At 34.0% G+C, this 18,488-nt stretch overlaps 2 protein-coding genes across 3 annotated transcripts; one reads left to right on the plus strand and one right to left on the minus strand.

The window, feature by feature from the left end:
- Nucleotides 1-1,455: 1,455 nt before the first annotated feature.
- On the minus strand, nucleotides 1,456-10,904 carry LOC106671984 (ras-related C3 botulinum toxin substrate 1). 2 transcript variants are annotated; one of them, XM_014403023.2, is made up of 6 exons: nucleotides 10,755-10,904; nucleotides 10,452-10,582; nucleotides 10,275-10,389; nucleotides 6,258-6,375; nucleotides 2,783-2,943; nucleotides 1,456-2,698 (listed from the first exon to the last, which is right to left on the minus strand). In XM_014403023.2, exons 2-6 carry the CDS (start codon nucleotides 10,565-10,567, stop codon nucleotides 2,621-2,623), a joined length of 588 nt encoding a protein of 195 aa, XP_014258509.1. In that variant the 5' UTR covers nucleotides 10,568-10,582; nucleotides 10,755-10,904; the 3' UTR covers nucleotides 1,456-2,620. The 2 variants fall into 2 exon arrangements, with proteins under 2 accessions (XP_014258509.1, XP_014258508.1); XM_014403022.2 differs by having other exon boundaries at nucleotides 10,452-10,585.
- Nucleotides 10,905-11,600: 696 nt separating this feature from the next.
- LOC106671990 (protein transport protein SFT2) lies at nucleotides 11,601-17,744 on the plus strand. Its single transcript, XM_014403030.1, has 3 exons — nucleotides 11,601-12,035; nucleotides 16,945-17,096; nucleotides 17,156-17,744. The coding sequence occupies exons 1-3, from the start codon at nucleotides 11,847-11,849 to the stop codon at nucleotides 17,436-17,438; spliced, it is 624 nt and encodes a 207-aa protein (XP_014258516.1). The 5' UTR covers nucleotides 11,601-11,846; the 3' UTR covers nucleotides 17,439-17,744.
- The last annotated feature ends 744 nt before the right edge of the window (nucleotides 17,745-18,488 follow it).

Raw genomic sequence — 18,488 nt, forward strand, 5'->3', positions numbered from 1 at the left:
TTATTACAATAATCATTGTACATAGTGAATGTGATGAGAGTTTTTAAGCATGTTGATGAACCAGTATTTTAGTACTTTCCAATCATCCTGTTCGGCCAATCCCCATTGGTTTCGTCCAATTTCAATGTTTTGGTAAAAAAAACGAACCACCAGGCACAACCAACCAGTCTAACGACGAAAAAACCCAGACTTAATCCATCAAAGTCACCTATAGGAAAAGATAACAGTGACCTTGCAGTGATTAAAAGGTATACAACTAGGAATATAACACTAATCATCACTTAACAAAATCTAAAAAAACCATGAGCATGAATCATGGGTAGCAAGAAAATAAAAAACAAAAATACACATTTCATTTTTTTTATTTATAATTGCCTTAATGGCTAAATCAATTTATACAAGGAAAAGTGTTGTATTTGCATTTACAATATTTCACTATGGCATTTTTTAATAATTTAGCAATTTAATTATTTTCTTTAATTTTCTATTTTGAGTTTCTAATGATTTCAGAGGTTAATAGCAAACCTTTTTTTTTACATATTTAATATAAAATGAGTTAATTGTACATAACATTTATAAAAATTCAAGCTATAAAAACAGCTACAACAGATTCAACCAAGAAATAGAGCCTTCTTTTGAAGGCCCAACTAATTTTATTTGGTTAATCTCAAAAAGAAAACTAATATATATAAAAAAGGACAATTATATTTTTGAATACACAAAAAAAAGACAGAAGAAAGAAATAAATAATTCAAAATAAAATCTCATTTTGACTAGACTTGTTCAAACTTTGTATACCCTATGGTTAATAAATGCTTAATGTTAAAAGAAAGCGAAAAAATTAAGAGAAAATATTAGTACTTTTTTATCACTTAAAACATTGAAAAGTGCATTAATACATTAGCAATAAACAAGGTGACAATATTTCTTAACGATACATTTAAGAATACTAAGTAAAAAAAATGCCCTAAATTAGCAGAGATTCTTCTATAAAACACCTTCCAGTTAAAATGCTATTTTATTTTAAAGACACAACTACTTAGCCATTTCTGCTAATATAGCTTAATTTTTGTTTGGTTAAAATGCATACTCTGATCCTATAATTGGGAGTTCAAAATGCAAAAGACACCAGTTTTGTTTCCTTTTGTATTTAGGTAAAAACAGATCTATAATTAATACACATTATGAACTTGCATTGTAGAAAAGTGAATAAATTGATAAAAGGTCCTCACTTGGTCCTAAACTTTTCATTAAATGCAAAATTCTTTGCAACCTTAAAATTTATGCCGACTAGACAGAAGCTTGTAAAAATGTAACAAATGATTCTTGCCTCCGTAATAATCCAAATATGTTCTGCGAACTTACACAGTACACATATTACACAACCGTCGAATATTGTATTAAGAATTGTGTACTACTTTTGCAACAAATGTTCATTTTTTTGAATTGTTACTGTCATTAGTAGACATCAGATTTAATAATGTATACCATTTTTTAAATACGAGATGGGATCAAATCTGCACAAGTTGGAAGAATACGAAATATTCCACCTGAACTAGAAATCACTCAAATGTAAAACTAAATTACCCGTAGCTAATTAAGCAAACATCAAATTGACTATTTTAGGTCGAAGTTTCCAACAAAAAAAATATTATCAAATTGAAGTTTAAAAAATGCAACATTGTGAAAAATATATTTGGCTAGAAACAACCAATATCTACAGTTTAAAACTGTATACAAATAAACTTGTCAACAAATTTTATGTATGTACTAGGCCTTTTGTCCCCGTTTCAAAAATGACTATTAAACCTATACAGTATAAATTAAATTTTTGTTGTTTATAACAATAGATATTTATAACTTCCCTACCACCATTAAAAACCCATGAATTTGAAATTTCAAAATTACACACAGGCAATAAAATGAGCAATGCTATTTCCTTTTCATTTCACTTTTCCACATCTTTATAATTTCTCTAACTCTTCATGAATCTATAATGAATAAATATATAATATTTAGTTATATAAATTCTCTTTCAAAATATGGCATTTTCAGTTAGCACAGCAAGAAAAATTTGAAACATTGCCAATTTAATGAAAACGTTCGCTTCACCTCTTCAATGAGTTGTTGCTTGTTTGTTGTTTATATATTATTATGTTTTAAATAATTAATAATAGCATAAAAATGACACATATTAGATATAATGTTCACCACCCTAACTCTAATAAATGGGGTTTATACTTTTTGATAAAAGTTGAGCATTATTAGAATTTTAAAACAAACAAAAAAGGAAGGTTTTTGAAAGGTGGGAAAACACACGATACAATTTTTAATATAAATGAACCTATCGATTTAAAAAAGTATTGACCAAGTCTCAATTTCTCTATAACTTTGGCATATTCTTTTTTTTTTTAAGCCCTTAGCTGATATTTACCAAGGAAGATTAAGGCGTTTGAATTGAAAATGGATGGCATTTTTGGTATATCTCACTCAATAGTTTTGGTATAAAATAACTAAATGGGATTATGAGGCAAATAAATTAATGAAAATAAAAGTAAAAGTGTTTGGGCATTTTGTCTGGAGACCATCTAAGCACAAAAGAAAGTTTAAGCTTAAAAAGCTAAAGGATGTTGCACTTGCGCTGTCTCCTCTTTTGTGGCTCAGGTCGCAAGACTGCTCTCACAGCTTCATCGAAAACCTATCAAAACATTTTAAAATGTCTTAAATATATTTTTTTAAGTATTTCACAGACAGAGTATCAATAAAAATATAAAATACTCACTTGCTTTAGACCACGTTGTGTAAGCGCTGAACATTCCATGTACTTAACTGCTCTGACTTTGTTTGCAAGTTTTTGCCCTTGTTCTCGTTTTATAGGAGACAGACCTTGTTCCGTTAGGCTGTTGAGAGTTTCTCGGTCCTCCCTTAAATCTATCTTTGTGCCTGATGAGATAAAAATGAAATACATCAAATATCATTCTTTATCGAGCACATTGTTTTAATTTGTCATTCTTAAGCCTGTTTCACATTTATTCGGCAGTCAGGTAACAATATCAGATATATAAATGTCAGAAGGAACGTGAACATACACATCAATCTGGCATGCTCCCGACATCAGTTGAGCCTGCATCCATGGTTGGAATGGAATGCAATAATTTAATCACATTTATGGTGTTGTATAGAAAAGAGAAAGGGAGAAAAAATAGACTGCAATGGGTTCATCCATCAACATGGGAAAAATAAGAATTATTTTTTATAATTAATTAAGGTTTTCAGTTGAGATAAAAAAAGCCAATGGCACAAGCGGGATTCGAACCCACGATCTTCGGCTTGATACGCCGCTGCTCTACCACTTGAGCTAACGTGACCTCGATCCACTCGGACACCAACCTCCCATCTCAACTACACCTTTTGAATTTTCCCTCCTTTTTGTGGGCGTATCAAGCCGAAGATCATGGGTTCGAATCCCGCTCGTGCCATTGACTTTTTTATCTCAACTGAAAACCTTAATTAATTGTAAGATATTAATTGGTCAAGCGGACCCCGAACCTAGTGAATTTAATTATTTTTTATTTTTCTTCCATTTCTTTAAATATATTGTAAATTTCTTTCAATATGCCCATTCAAAAATTTTGTGTAAGCATTCTGTCTTTATAGTCGTTGCGAGTTTTGTCCTATAAAATTGGATTATCATGTACTAACATAATCAGTAACTCAACACCAATGTTTGCCATTTCAGACGACACCATTCTAAAAAGAAAACTTTCAACTACAGATAAGTGACGTGTCAGGAAGATGTGAAAACCTCCATCAAATTCTAACACCCTCTACTTATGCTTGGCCATTTACCCAACACCGACAGTCAATCTTTGCCAAGCGGGATGCCGATTTCCCTTAACTATTACGATCAGGTATCAACCATACAACCACGGTTTTTACCAGAGAAGTATGAACGACATGTATTCACTTCTCCTCCCATGGCTCATGCACCCAGCATCGGTCACCCAACTGTCGGATAAAAGTGAAACAGGCCTTACAATCTTTAAAAAGAAATGACATTTTCACATTGTATAGAACAAAATTAATTTATTACCAATTTAGATATTTTATTTGAATGTATAGTAAAATGTGTTCATTTTTGAAGGTAAATTCAAAGAGAATTTCAGTTACTTGTAAACAAATTTAATCAACATTTTGTTCCAATGCCTGTTGCCATCTTCCATGTAATTTTGTAATTTCATCCTACCAGAACTTCTAGGTTTTTACTTGGGTTTCCATTGCTTGAAAAAAATCACTCATGCAACTAAATGCGAGACTAACTCGCAAAACACCATCCCAGGTTAACCATTTCCACAAGGCGAAATATTTGGTAACCTAGAGGCGAAACAAGGTGAGCCATCAGTTTGTGCGAGACAAGCATGCCATTATGTTGCATCAGCATATGCTATCATGGCAATACTTCTTGGGTTCTTTTTGTCTTTGTCTCATTTGGATGCTCAATTCCTTCCATCCTCTATCTTGTTCTTGTTATTATGAGGTTTATCTTTAGCATCCCACAAAATTTGGAAGCTATGATACATTCGGTTAAGTCAAATGCAATTTTCCTGGTTCATTCTCATATTCGAGACAAGTACGTTAACATGGAGAGAATCAAACAATGTGAAACACTCTGATGCGTACTAAAAAACTGACAGCCAGTACGCTCACCCCAAAACAACCTCACGCCAAAAGTTTCGCAGTCCCAGCTAGGTATCCTCAACACAAGACAAGTTTCGCAAAACAGTTGCGTGAGTGATTTTCATGCAATCGAAGGCTTTTGAATAAAGTAAAGTTAATTATATAGATGTGTAGAGATTAGTGACCGTTAATCGATATGAATTACTATTAATTATAGAGTTTAGCACACATCGGAATAAGTGAAAACCTGAAGGGACAATGTCAGGCGAATACAGTTGATTAGTTTGCACATCCTAGCCAGAGGGCCGCGGTAGTCGAGTGGTTAAGGTACCAGACTCTCAGCTAGTAGATCACGCGATCATGGGTTCAATCCCCACCATCACCTCTGGACTTTTTTTCTGACGCCTAAGGGGATCGGTGGCCGCAATTGAAAGAAATTTACTCGGTGCTCATCAGTGGAAGGTCTGGGGCAGGATCGGATCTCAGCAACCCTGAATTTGGTCCCAACCCCCTTCAAAAATAGGTTTCTTCAATGGAAGAACACCGGCGGCTCAAATTCAAACGCGTGGCGTGAGCCCCCAAAAATGGAGCCAGGAATAAAGTAAGCTGTACAGCTGCAGAGCTCATGGGGAACTCCACCAGTTCCTGGTATCCATTGGGGGGGGGAAACATCCCAGCCAAGTACAACAAATTCTGGCATGTCTGCAAAGACACATGGGGGCGAGCATTAACCTGGAGGAAAACTTGAGATTACTAATGTAGGTCATTTTTTGTATATTGCTAGCTTTAATCGCTCAAATTGTGTGCAGTATACACTAGAATAAATAAAAAGAAAATTTGGTAAGGCAAAAGGAGCTCATAATAAACATCACCTTTCCAATCCCACCAAATGGGCAGGGCAGCATTACCTTCTTAGGATATAATCTGGAGTTGTTGGTTCGCTGCATTTTTTCTAGGATTTTTCTCTCTGAACGTTGTTGTAAAGGACCTGCTTTTAATCCTGTTATCAATTTTTTTATGGTTGTTAACACTGTGCTTTATAAAGGAAACTCAGATTAGAGATGCAATCCAATAAATTCTTCTCAATCTACATATTAGGAACCCATATATTGCTCTGACAAACATATCCACATGCTCTCAGGTATGTTATGCTTGTAAGAGATAAGTAAGTGTCTGTGCGATTATTGTGTCGTTAAGTGGGTTATTTGTGACAAAAGTTTGAATTTGGCCATCACATCTTCTAAATCAAAATTTCTGCTTATGAAACATGCAGCAAACCACTTACAGATGGTGCTAACTCCTAAAGCGCCATCACCATAGACATTACAAGTTTTTCTAGCAGATGAGCTGCGGTTTTCCCTTTGCACTAATTAAAAACCATTAAATAACAAAAATGCATTATTTTTTCAACCATTTTAAATAAGCAAAACCCCTTATAAAATTATGAGATCTCGAACAAAACTGACAAATAAAAATGCCTTAACCCTTTACAGTGTGTAAAAAATAACTGATTAACAAACAATGAATTATTGAAAAATGCTACGAACTTATTTTACAATCAAAATTAGAATGACACTAACCAACTAAAATCATTGGAGCATCTGGGCAGTGATGTTTGATTTCAGGGTACCATTTTGATGTGACGTTCTCAAATGAAGATGGACTAGTGACACTGAAGCAAATGAGGAAAACGTCAGTCTGAAAAAGAAAATGTTCAGAGTATAAATTAGGTTAATATGTAAATTTTACTTGTTTTTTTTTTTTTTATAAATGCTAACCACTCAGCTACCGCGGTCCCCCAAAATACTTCAGTTCTTCTTTTATTCTTTTAACTACTTTCTTGTAACAAAAGTTAAAAAGGTTGTTCTCTTAATTTTAAAAATAGAGTTTCATTTTATGTGCATATAATTTCAATTTGGTTTATATTTTTATTCTGCATTCATATGTCCTTCAAATAAGTGTCTTTGTTATAACAAAACAATTTATTCAAAGTAATTAAATGAAAGTTAATAATTTAAAAGTAAATATATATGTAAGATGTTTTTTAAAAGGTTTTTATCCTGCCTAATAATGGCACATATGAGAAGTTTGCTGATGCCATGTAAACTGCCAGCCAACTGTTTCAAAAAATGCCAGCACTGGAACTTGTATTTTTTTAATGGTCTTATTTCTCCATATTAGCCAGAGAATCATAGAATTCAATTAATTAATTTTATTATTGTATTTTTGAGGAAAGGGGAGGATGAAAAAAGATCAGGGGCGATGGTGGGAATTGAATGAGAGTCTAACATGCTGACCGACCACCACTACAGCAGTCCTTAAAAAATAAGTTATACCACGCACAATCCCTTAGAAGTTTTGAGTAAAGTCTGCAGGTGGATCATTCATGATTTATTCACTCACTCCAGCAAGCCATGAATCAGTTGAAGTAATAAAACTTTATAAAAACTTATTTTTGTTTGATCAAATGCACTGTAACTTAAAACGAAAAGTATTCAGGCAACCAGCTTTGTGCTAAGACGAAAAGTAAACGGTAGTGTTTGGTGGAAATTCAAAGAAAGGAAATTTTTGAAATCAGAAACTCGGTTCTGCTCAAGTCGAAAGCATGTATAAAAATATTTGCTAACATCACATTAGGCATCAGACTACATTAAAAATTAATTAAACCGCATCTCATCAAGCAAAAAGCACTGATGAATAATCTGAATCTCGGTATGGTCTGGATAAAAAAACAAATTCAATTATCTGCACACTTTCGACCTATTTTAAGGTCATCATCAGGGAAAACAATTTTAAAGATGTCTACAATTGACATAATTAAGTTTTTAATATATATTAAAATGAAATGGTGGTAACAATTGAATTTGCGTTTTCATCCAGATGATACCAAGATCCATATTATTTGTGACTAAAAAAGAGATCGATATATCTAACACTTTAAACTGAACTCGCCCCTTCAGATTACTAATTAGTTTGGCTTACAGTTCATCACTGGGCGACTTTTTACCCTCTTTGACAACTCGTCCCAAAAGTATTCGATAAAGTTTAAGTCAGGATTACATGCTGGCTATCCAAATATTGCATTGAACCCCAATCCAAGTAGTCACCAACGATCCTAGCTGTGTGGGGCTTGCACTCATATATAAAAATAAAACCATTGTCACTAGTGGCATATAAGGATTAACTTCTTCTGATAACACATATTCAATGCATTGCACAGCTGCTAGGGAACCCTTGATGAAGATCAAGTTGTTACGACCTTTCATAGAAATGCCTGCCCAAACCATAACACCGCCCTAGCTTCTCCAGAGTAAAAACGTTGCAGAGATATATTGCTCCCCTGTTCTTCTCCAAACCCTCTCTCAGCCATCAGAAGACTTCAAACAAAACCTTGACTCATCTGCAAACGTGATTTTAGTTCAATCTTGCTCGAAACCAAGAAGTTCTGTGCCTTGTCAGAAGTTCTGGACCAATGGCAGGCCTTCACACACTTAATCCAGCTTCTAAAAGTCTTCGCCTTACAGTGTGTAAACTGACTAACATTTCCAACTCGCTGAAATCATTGCTTGATCTTGACAGTGTTAATTACAGAGTACATTAGAAACAATAAAACGATCAACTCTCTGATATGTGGCAGCGACCTGAAAACCCTTCGGACAGTTGTTCTGGGAATGTTAAGCACCCTGGCCACATACACTTGATTTCTTCCATCTTCCAACAATTGATGATGATTCAAACCAAATTTGTATCACTTAAAACCATCGCTCATACAAATTTGAAACTCAAAAATGGTACAACTTAAAAAAAATCAAACCACTGAAACGTTAGGAAGAAGCTTTACCGAAAAACCACCAAAGAAGAGATTGACTATTCAAAGATTTATTTGCAAAATCCAACTGTCAACACAAGTGGGAGATTTTATCTGCGTTTTATTTACCTATAATACTTTAAAATGGGCACAATATTGTTGTAAAATTAACAATTGAGGATTGTCTAAGAGATAATTAAAAATAAACTGTTCAAAAATTAATATGGATATTGCCAATTTTGTAGTATTTACTTTCCCTAGCATTTTTATTTTATTTTTATTATAAATTGCATTAAAATTTATTAGAAATTGTTTTTTTACTGACGGAAAATTTAATGAAAGGATTTTGAAAAATAAAAGGTTTTAAGGTTGTTGGACACAATAATTTTTTTAAACAATTAATACCATGTATGTCCTTTGTTAGCTAAAATCTCTGTGCACCTGTTAGGCATACTATTAATAAGGTTGTCACTAATATAATAAAGAATTTCCCTCCATACATGTTGCAACACTGCACTCAGTTATTGCATATCAACTGGCTGTGGATGGGGATCGAAAAAACTTCTCTGTAACGCATCCCACATGTGCTCATTGGGTTGAGGTCTGATGGGAGAAAGAGCAGATGGGAAATTCTCAGCCTTTCTAAACACCGATTAACAACTCTGTCTCTATGTGGTCTGGCATTGTCATCCAGAAATCAAAAATCCCTACAAATGAGATACTAGTTTGAGAGATGTATTCCTCGATAATTTCTTGGACATAACAGACTGCAGTAAGGTCACTTTCAACAACTTGGAGTCCAGTTCATCCTCCAGTGTAAATCCTAGCCCAGACACCGCCTCCTCCAAACTGCACTGAAGGGAGTACAAACTGGGGCGTTATACACTTCCCCTGTTCTCGGTAGAGTTCGGTGCCTGTTATCACTTTACAGATAGAAATGTTTAAGTAAAAATAACAGCATTCCAATTGGAGTTCTCTTCCAGACGCTTGCTGCACCACATTCTCCAGAGTTGCTTGTGGCAGACTATTGCTGCAGGTCATCTCAAAGGGGGCGTATGATATGAGGCCAACTTCCCAAAAACAATTACAAATTGTTTATGTTGATAAAAGCCTTGCCAAAACACTTTATACTTCATTTAGGATTTGGCGAGCAGTATGGAAAGGGTTCCGTCTTACAGCAATAACAATATTTCTGTTCTCTCTTAGCATCATAATGCGCAGAGATGCTCTCCCATTGGCATTTCCAATCTCTCAGAATCAGACTAAAGCTCTGAGAAATGACAACTGTCTCTGCGATATTTACTTGCTGGTGACCTCGATGACTCCTTACAATAATATTGCTTCAAGACGATGTAGTTTTCCATAATTAAAGAAACTACATTCGGATTAAAATGGAGAAAAGTCGAGAAAAGGTTTTGATTACAAAATGAGTAATCTACATGTACATAAATCTGTTATTAAAAATGAGGATTAACATTTGTTTGAGTTTGGTTTGTACTTTCTATTTTGTAACAAAAATATATCGATAAATTTAATTAAAATTAACAAAATAAGAATAAATTACAAATATCCCTATTCATTTTTGAGCAGTTCTCTCAGTGCATAGTTTGGAGAAATAAGAATTTCTTTCAACTAAGTACCATGCTTGGAGATGATCAAAAGTACCAAATTCGCCAACCAGCCAAAAAGACTTTACGTTTATGTTATTAGTCATTTAAACAACTAAAACCGCACATTATGTTAGGCCGACGTACGACCTCATTTCACCCGTACTTCAGTATTTAGTTACCTGTGGGTAGGAAAGAGGCCTAAGCCTGTCGTAGTCCTCCTGACCAGCAGTGTCCCAAAGTCCCAAGCTTACCGGTATGCCGTCCACAACCATAGGGGCTGAATAGTTGTCGAACCTGGACAATTAAACATTGAAGTAAAAAGGAAATTTTTGACTCTGAACTAATCTGAGACTTACACTGTGGGCACGTACTCCCCAGGGAAGCTGTCCGTCGTGTATGAAATAAGCATACAAGTCTTGCCGACTGTGCCATCCCCGACGACAACGCATTTTATCGGCCGTCCGGAAGACATTCTCCTCTTTATGATCTACTTCAACATGAACGAAAATAGCCAACATAAAAAAAAAAGATAGGAATAAAGAAAAAAAAACAAGGATAAAAAAAGAGACCCTCAAGGGTGCATTATCACGGTGATAAATCTGTGCTTATAAAAACCTTTTATCAAAGGGTTAAAACCTTATAATAGAATAAACACTTACATTTAAACAAAGCAGATAAAAATCCTAGGCGTGTTTTGACTAACGGGTTTTAAAATTATAAAAAATTTCCTTGTTTTTGTTATATAAATTAATGTAAAGACTTAACCCGTATTCTTATAAACTTCCACTTTCCCTTTCAAGTATCAAGATCAACCCAGTACCAAGCGTAGAGAAGGGCAAGTACCAAACGTCACAACCAACCAAAAGCACTCTTCATTCACCATTAACTAGTGAAAATTAAATTAAACTATTATTATTGTTGATCTTTAATATTAATTAATAAAGAGGATAATAATTTAATAGAAAGAAGGTCTTATGTATTAAAATTAATTGTATTAACAATGGTTGACAATTAAGTATAGATAATTAAATAGGGAGATATTAATTTAATACCAGAAGAACTTATAAATTAAAATTAATTGTATTAACATTGGTTTACAAAACAAATTAGACAAAATAATGAAAAAGTTGATACAATGTTTTGTTTATTTATTTATTTATTTATTATGTATTCTTTTTCTTTTTTATTTAGTTGCTTTTTCTTTTTAATTTCTGGAAATTTATTTATTTTACAGATAAAACCTATTAATCTCACCTCATTCTCCCCCCCCCATTTATATGTATATTAATACATTATATTTCTATTAACGTTTGGGAATTCCCTACCTTTGTTTTTCACTGAATTTGTAATTAATTATCTCTTTAATAACATAAAATGTATAGGGTCCTCCATTATAAAATACATTTTAATTTTGGTGGGAATGCATATGAATATATTGTCTAATCTACAGCATCCCAGTTTTTGTGTTTTATAGTGACACCGTTCACGTCGCTGTCGACCGAGTAAAACGCCAACCCTAACAATTAAAACCTGATAATTAACAAACAACAATTAATTATCCCATCAAGATATATGTTTTTTTATATTTCGGATACGTTTGAGATGTCCAATCTTCGCTATCCTTTGACAATAAAATAGTCAGGTAGCAAGGCGGCAGGTTCTAAGCTGAGGTACACGGTTTGTTTGTGTACGTACTGAGAACGGAGTACTGACTACTGACAGCGGGTGGTGTATGTGATGACAACGGGGCAATGGCAAACCTGAAGACAGAGCTTGACGAGTACCTTAACAGGAACAGCAGCGATTCCAAGCCGTTGCTGAACGGGATCTCGGCCTCCGTTTCCATGCCCAACGTCGGCTCCTGGTTCAAGAAGAACGAACAGTCCGATGAAGCTGAAACATGGTTTACCGGGGCGCAGAAAGACTGCTGTCCGACGTTGGTAATGCCGAAATCATCTTTTAAATATATAAAAAAAAAAATTATGCAAAAATTCAACAACAATATTTTGGCAATGACAACATATTTAAATTACAATCATAACATTGTACAAAGGTCAAAATTTATACCTGTGTTGGTAATGTACAAAGTTTTGCTGTTTTGTGCAATTTTGCATCATCTCAGTTTATCTAAGCCCTTTAACCTTAGGCAAGCCAAGCATATCTGCAAGGCCACGTATGAGATAACAATGATACAGATCTTGAAATATCTTAATATAATTTAATAATAATATACTATTTGTTATATATAATTTACTAATGATAATATACTATTTGTATAGTGCATAACAATTAAATAAGAAAAACAAAGTATTATATAGCTTGGAAAAAGAAAATTCATCTGCCCAAGTCTGCTGGGTAATGTACAGAAGTGATAGTACTTTTTTTACAAAGGAAAAAGAAAGAACTACTAAATAAGGAAAAAAAATAAGGTAAACAATGAAGATAAAAGAAAAACAAAGATTCATTAGAAATTAAATTCCACCACTAATTTGTGCCGATAGTGCCAGGCCTGTTGAGCGTATTTAATTAAATTCCTAAACTTATACTTAAATAAAACTCTAAATTCACTAATTTCGTGGTCTGCTTGACCAATTAATATATTAAAGGTTTTTAGTTGAGATAAAAAAGTCAATGGCACAAGCGGGATTCGAACCCACGATCTTCGGCTAGATACGCCGCTGCTCTACCACTTGAGCTATCGTGACCTCGATCCACTCGGACACTAACTTCCCATCTCAACCCCACCTTACGAGTTTTCCCTCCTTTTTGTCATTTTTCAAATGTCGTGTAATCAGATTGGATTCAATGACAAACAAATGAAATGGCCACGGAGAGCTTTAGTGAAGTATACTTCATTTTAAATCATTAAATTCACTAATTTCGTGGTCCGCGTGACCAATTAGTAATATATTACAATTAATTAAGGTTTTTGGTTGAGATAAAAAGCTCAAGTGGTAGAGCAGCGGCGTATCTAGCTGAAGATCGTGGGTTTGAATCTCGCTCATGACATTGACTTTTTTATCTCAACTAAAAGCCTTAATTAACTTAAATAAAACATTAAGCTAGTCTTTTGCAATTACAGAATAATTCATGTGTAAACGGCGGATCTCTGACAAAATGGTGCATTCAGCCAAAAATGAAGTGTCCTCCCTAACACCTGAATTAAAGAGGACACCGTTCATTTCCCAGAGTCCGAAAGGGGGCACCATTCAGATACAAAAGATCATCTCTGATCTTGAAAAGCCAGCGAAGTTCACCCAAAAACAAGCCTTGCGAATTATCTGTAATTAAGCTAAACATACCTGAGCTGCTACCTGTCTGTAAAATAAGAAACGTGAAGTAGACAAGACCCTTTCCTGGAGTGCAGCAACAAATTTTAATTTTAAATTAGCAAGTATTTCTTTAAAGAAAACAGGCCAATTGTTTACATTATGCGGTGAGAAGAATTCGCGTGACAGCTCATTAGAGAGGTTGTTCCACACCCTAAACCAGAGTACACCACCATTAATGATTTCAAGGGAAACTATTTTTGGCAAGCAATAATCTGGGAGTTTCATTATTTTTAATATGTATTTGAAATGGAGCTGCAGTGTATACAAATACAACTGGCCTAGATCGGCCTCTATATATAATCATGTAATTAGGTGCTGGTGTAGGTAAGGCAAATAACTTTATTATGAAGAAGCGTTGAATCTTTTCCAGCGGTTCAAACTTTTCGTAGCCCCATACCTGAGCAGCATAACAGGAACGAACGGCATATTGAATTAAATAGTTGTTCAAGATTCACCAGTCCTGAACAGCTTGTCTGCCTCCCTTCTTGAACACAATTATTTTAGACTTTGCCACATTAACCACTAAATTTCACTGTGAACAATTTGACTCCAAAATATCTTTTATATAACTCTCAAATGCTTTATTCAAATCAAATTAGAAAAAAAAGCTTGTTAACGCAAATAATCCGGTTTTAAATCTTTCAAGCTGTTGAATCATTGCAAAATCTGGGAAATTGTGTAGTATTCATGTGGACTCTTGGTCAAAGGTTGGATCTTTGATGGAGATAAAGGTACAAAAACACCAAAATCCGATGTGACAGAAAAAGAACGTCTTGGCAACTATGGCATAAAGAATGGGAAGCAACTTCTAATTTCAAACTTCGTGGTGAGATGAAAGACCACATAATATCTCAGGCCTCATCTCTTAGGGGTTCCAGGCATGAAGAAATTGTCCTGGCAAAAAAAAAGATAATCTGTTTTGTGTTACTTGTAGAGAAAGGATAACAGTTAAGCACATTTTGACAAATTGTAAAAAATATGAAAGAGCTAGATATCATTTGGAAATTCTAACCAACATCAAAACTCGCTTGGTGATGACCCTGACAAAATAGATAAATTATTAACTTTCCTAAAAAAAAACTAAACTAATTTCTGAAATATGAAATGAAAACAATAAAAATACTTTAATATAAAATGAATAGTAATTTTATGCAACAATCCGTATTTTACTCAAAGGTTGGGAGGTGTCTTGGGCTGTGGTATGGGTGCCCATCAGGTGGTGGCGCTATGGGTGGGGTAGAAAAACGAAGTATAAAACGAAAAGGTGTCTTGAAGACAAATGCGACTGCCGGGCCCTGGTTTCCGATGCTAAGGGAGTTTCCTGGGCTGCGGCCTACTTGCTTCCCAGCCAGGAAGCTTTTCTAGTCAGAAAATGACCCAAAGTAGTTGTTCACCTTTATAATTTATTTTTAAAAAAATCTTTAAATCAAGTTCAGTGCTTTAGACTGACAGTTTGAAACAGTAATATAACTTAAATGATTCTGATTACTGATTTATATAAGCTCAAATCTGCAATACATAGTTGAGTCTATCACTTCTCGCACCACCAGCTGTTTTAGCTTTTATGATTTACTATAAATTACCGGCAGACATTGAGAATGTCGGGTGTTGGCAGTCCAGCTCAGGTCTGGTTCCATGTGGTGTCAATAGCTATGTCAATGTAGTATCCCATTCTATCACTAGGTTGAGTTCACACCAGCGCAATTAGATACACATCTTTAGGTCGTAAGCGATATAAGATAATTATTTTGTAAGATACACAATGCTCAGGCTTATAAAAAATGTTAAGGAACGACAAAATTAGTTCACACCTGTACAATTGTGACGCCTGTCTCTTCCTTCAGTGTCGTACGATATTGCAAAGGGTGAAGATGGTAAATGAAAAGATTGAGGACATTGGCTTGATGATTGGCTGCCTCATATGACTTATCATTTTGGTATGAATCTCACTTACCTTAGGATAAAAATTGTGTATCTAATGTTTCTGCGATAAATATCTTACCCCTCAGGTGAACCCCGCCTTAAATGCCTTCTTTCCTATTTACATTCTATTCACTCAGGTATTCCTCCAACAGCCGTTTCCACTTCGGTACTCTCACACTATACATTCATGGTAATGAATACATTCAGTCTTAATATACACAAAATGGAAAACAATATGACAAAATATCAGTACTATATACAATAAAACAACCCTGTTTCCTTTAAAAATCGAAACATGGGATTCGAATATTTGCTGCTGTGCTCAAGCACAACTCTCATATCTGGTGGCATTCCTTTACTCTCTCTGTAAGGAGCCAAGGAGGTACACATCAAACCTTTCTTTCCATGGAGGGCACATAAGGAAGTGTACATGTTCATCTGACAACCTCACATAATCAGGTGAGGTTTACCTTTCTTCTACGAGTAGTCAGGTCCTCCAAGGGTAACCTATCAACGGTGCTTTTGAAGGCGAGAGCTTCTCTGCCTAACTGGCCCACCAAGGATTTTATTTAATCATGTATTTTATCGCATTTTTAGCATCAGGCAGCTGGAACACAATGGTTAAGATGTCTGCTCAGCCGACTCATAGACTTTTTCATTACCCTCTAGTCCTATGTGTCTAGGTATCATACAACAATCACCATTTGACGGTACACCCCAGTTCAAACTTAAATGTTGGTTTTAAAGACTAAATTGAACCATTGCTAAAGTTGAGGTCTACAAGATGACCTTGTTGCTTCATCTCTTTTGATCCTGGTCTGCCGTACTAATTTTAGGATTCCTCTATCATCAATGTTAGTTAAATTTTGATGATCTCATACAATTAAAGAGGGTCATGAACTGCCTGCTTGTAGTATTTTTATAGCTAGAGTTGCATTAATATATGTCAAAAAATGCAGATGTGTTCAGATTCATCATGCAGTTATTTTTAAATTTAATAGAAATATTCTTTTCTTCAAGGGCTTCAAAAGAGAGTTTAGCTAACAAACCATCTTGACTCTTTGACTAATTGAACTACTTTTAGGTCTTATTTATTCATATTTTAAAATAGCTTTTTGTTTTGCAGTTAGGTATTGGCATCAGTAAATCAATAAAACTGAAATAATACTACAAAAATAAATTAAATTTGGACAGGAATCTCTTTCATATAATTTTTGTTCATATTATAAATTGTAAAATAAAAAATAAATTAAAAAATTGAATTCAAATGTAAAGCCATCTTTTCATTGTAAAATCATTAATGTTGGAACTTTTTTTTTTGTTGGGGGGGGGGCTGCAGAAACAGAATGGTCAGTGTGATAGATTCTCGGTTCATAGGACCCACTGTCTGGGTAAAATTCTCACCATCACCCCTGGCCTTTTTTTATTGCTACCCTTCCCCCCCTTAATACATCATCAAATACACACTGTTCACTGGCTAATGTGGGAAATATAAAAAAAAAGTCAAAATTAATTTTTTTTAAATTAAGTTTTATACATGTTTTCTACAATGTACATTAACTTTTATTAATCTATGTTACATTTTTTATCACAGTCAAGATTCCAGAGAATTGTCGGTTTCTGCATGTTCTTGGGAATGGGAATATTCTGCTTTTGTATAGCAGCTATGTACATACCAGTACTTCTGTTGAAGGCTAGAAAATTCGCCCTACTTTATACGACGGGAAGCTTTTTTACGATATGCAGGTAAAATTATATTCGATCGCGTTATTCTGACACGAATCTCAAAACTTTTTCTTTTTCAGCTTCTCTTTCCTCTGGGGGCCAATGCACCATTTGAGACATTTGTTCTCAAAGGAGAGATTTTGGTTCACATTCTGCTACCTCGGCTCGCTTTTCCTCACGCTGTATTTTGCTCTTTATCAGCAGAGCACACCGTTGACGGTGCTGAGCGCTGTCGCCCAGCTAATCGCCCTCATATGGTTCCTCGTGAGTTACATTCCAGGAGGGCATACAGGACTTCTTTTCTTTACGAAACTTTGTTCCTCAGCCGTAGCAAGTTCCGTTTCAAAAACATTACCAGTGTAAAAATAAATAAATAAATAAAACAAATACATTCAATTATTTATGTTTATTGTATATAAGATTTTATTTATTTCTTATACTACTTAAATTGTTTGTATTTTTTTTAATATGACCTACTTTGTTGCTATTATTTGCACTATTTTGAAATAAATGTTTGGAAAATGTGTACTGAGATCAGTTGAATAGTGGGTCTAATTATTGTTGTACAAATCATATTTATGACGCATTAAACATTATGCCTGTGATAAGAATTTCCATTTCTAAAATAATTGTAAATTGTAATCTAATAAATAAAAATACATAAACATATTTATGTTTAGTTTGTGAATAAATCTACTCGTCCTTTAACATAATGTCTAAAATAAAATTTAAAAAAAAATGTGTTGTATTTAGTGACCGTTAATTAGTGAATATTTAGAGATCAAGAGATGTGGTCTGGTGTGATGTAAGTTTAGAAAAACATTTTCTATATCGTGCCAATGTTTCGATCTTTATTTAGATCATATTCAGGGCCTGGGATTTATAAACATTGTTTAAATTATTCAAATATGTATAAGATATTAATATGAATTCATACAGTGATGCACAAAATATAGAAATTTTAGGAATTTGGTACTAACACTTGTACTCATTAATATCTCACTAACACTCAACACAACACACAACTTTGACACTTCTACACAGAAAGCACACATTTTGAGTGAATACAAATATTTGATTAAACCTAAAATTTCTATATTATATAATAAACCATTGTATAAATTCATTTTCACATTTTACATGTATTTGTATAATTTAAAAAATGTTTATAAACCCTAAAGATCTCAATAAAAATCGAAACATTGGCATGATAAAAAAAATGTTTTTCTAAACCTACATCACACCAGACCACATCTCACAATCTTTAAATAGACTAAAAAAAATATATATTTTGTTAATTATCATAATTTCTCATCTTCATTTATTAGAAATAATAATCAAAATAGTTTTCTTAATAATCTAAATTGTCAAATTAATCTTTCTTAAATGGTCAATTATCAGTCATATTTGATA

This window comes from Cimex lectularius, unplaced genomic scaffold (genome assembly GCF_000648675.2).
Source record: "Cimex lectularius strain Harlan isolate CLEC.00 unplaced genomic scaffold, Clec_2.1 scaffold32, whole genome shotgun sequence".
NCBI classification, from domain to species: domain Eukaryota; kingdom Metazoa; phylum Arthropoda; class Insecta; order Hemiptera; family Cimicidae; genus Cimex; species Cimex lectularius.

Bases quoted from the DNA above. Each gene is read 5' to 3' on its own strand.
- LOC106671984 (XM_014403023.2), bottom strand. From the start codon at position 10,567: ATGTCTTCCGGACGGCCGATAAAATGCGTTGTCGTCGGGGATGGCACA. The intron at 6,376-10,274 runs GTAACTAAATAC...TTTCTTTTTCAG, and splicing joins GGCCTCTTTCCTACCCACAG to ACTGACGTTTTCCTCATTTG. The intron at 2,699-2,782 runs GTGAGTATTTTA...ATGTTTTGATAG, and splicing joins CACAACGTGGTCTAAAGCAA to GTTTTCGATGAAGCTGTGAG.
- LOC106671990 (XM_014403030.1), top strand. From the start codon at position 11,847: ATGGCAAACCTGAAGACAGAGCTTGACGAGTACCTTAACAGGAACAGC. The intron at 12,036-16,944 runs GTAATGCCGAAA...TTTTTATCACAG, and splicing joins AAGACTGCTGTCCGACGTTG to TCAAGATTCCAGAGAATTGT. The intron at 17,097-17,155 runs GTAAAATTATAT...TTTCTTTTTCAG, and splicing joins AGCTTTTTTACGATATGCAG to CTTCTCTTTCCTCTGGGGGC.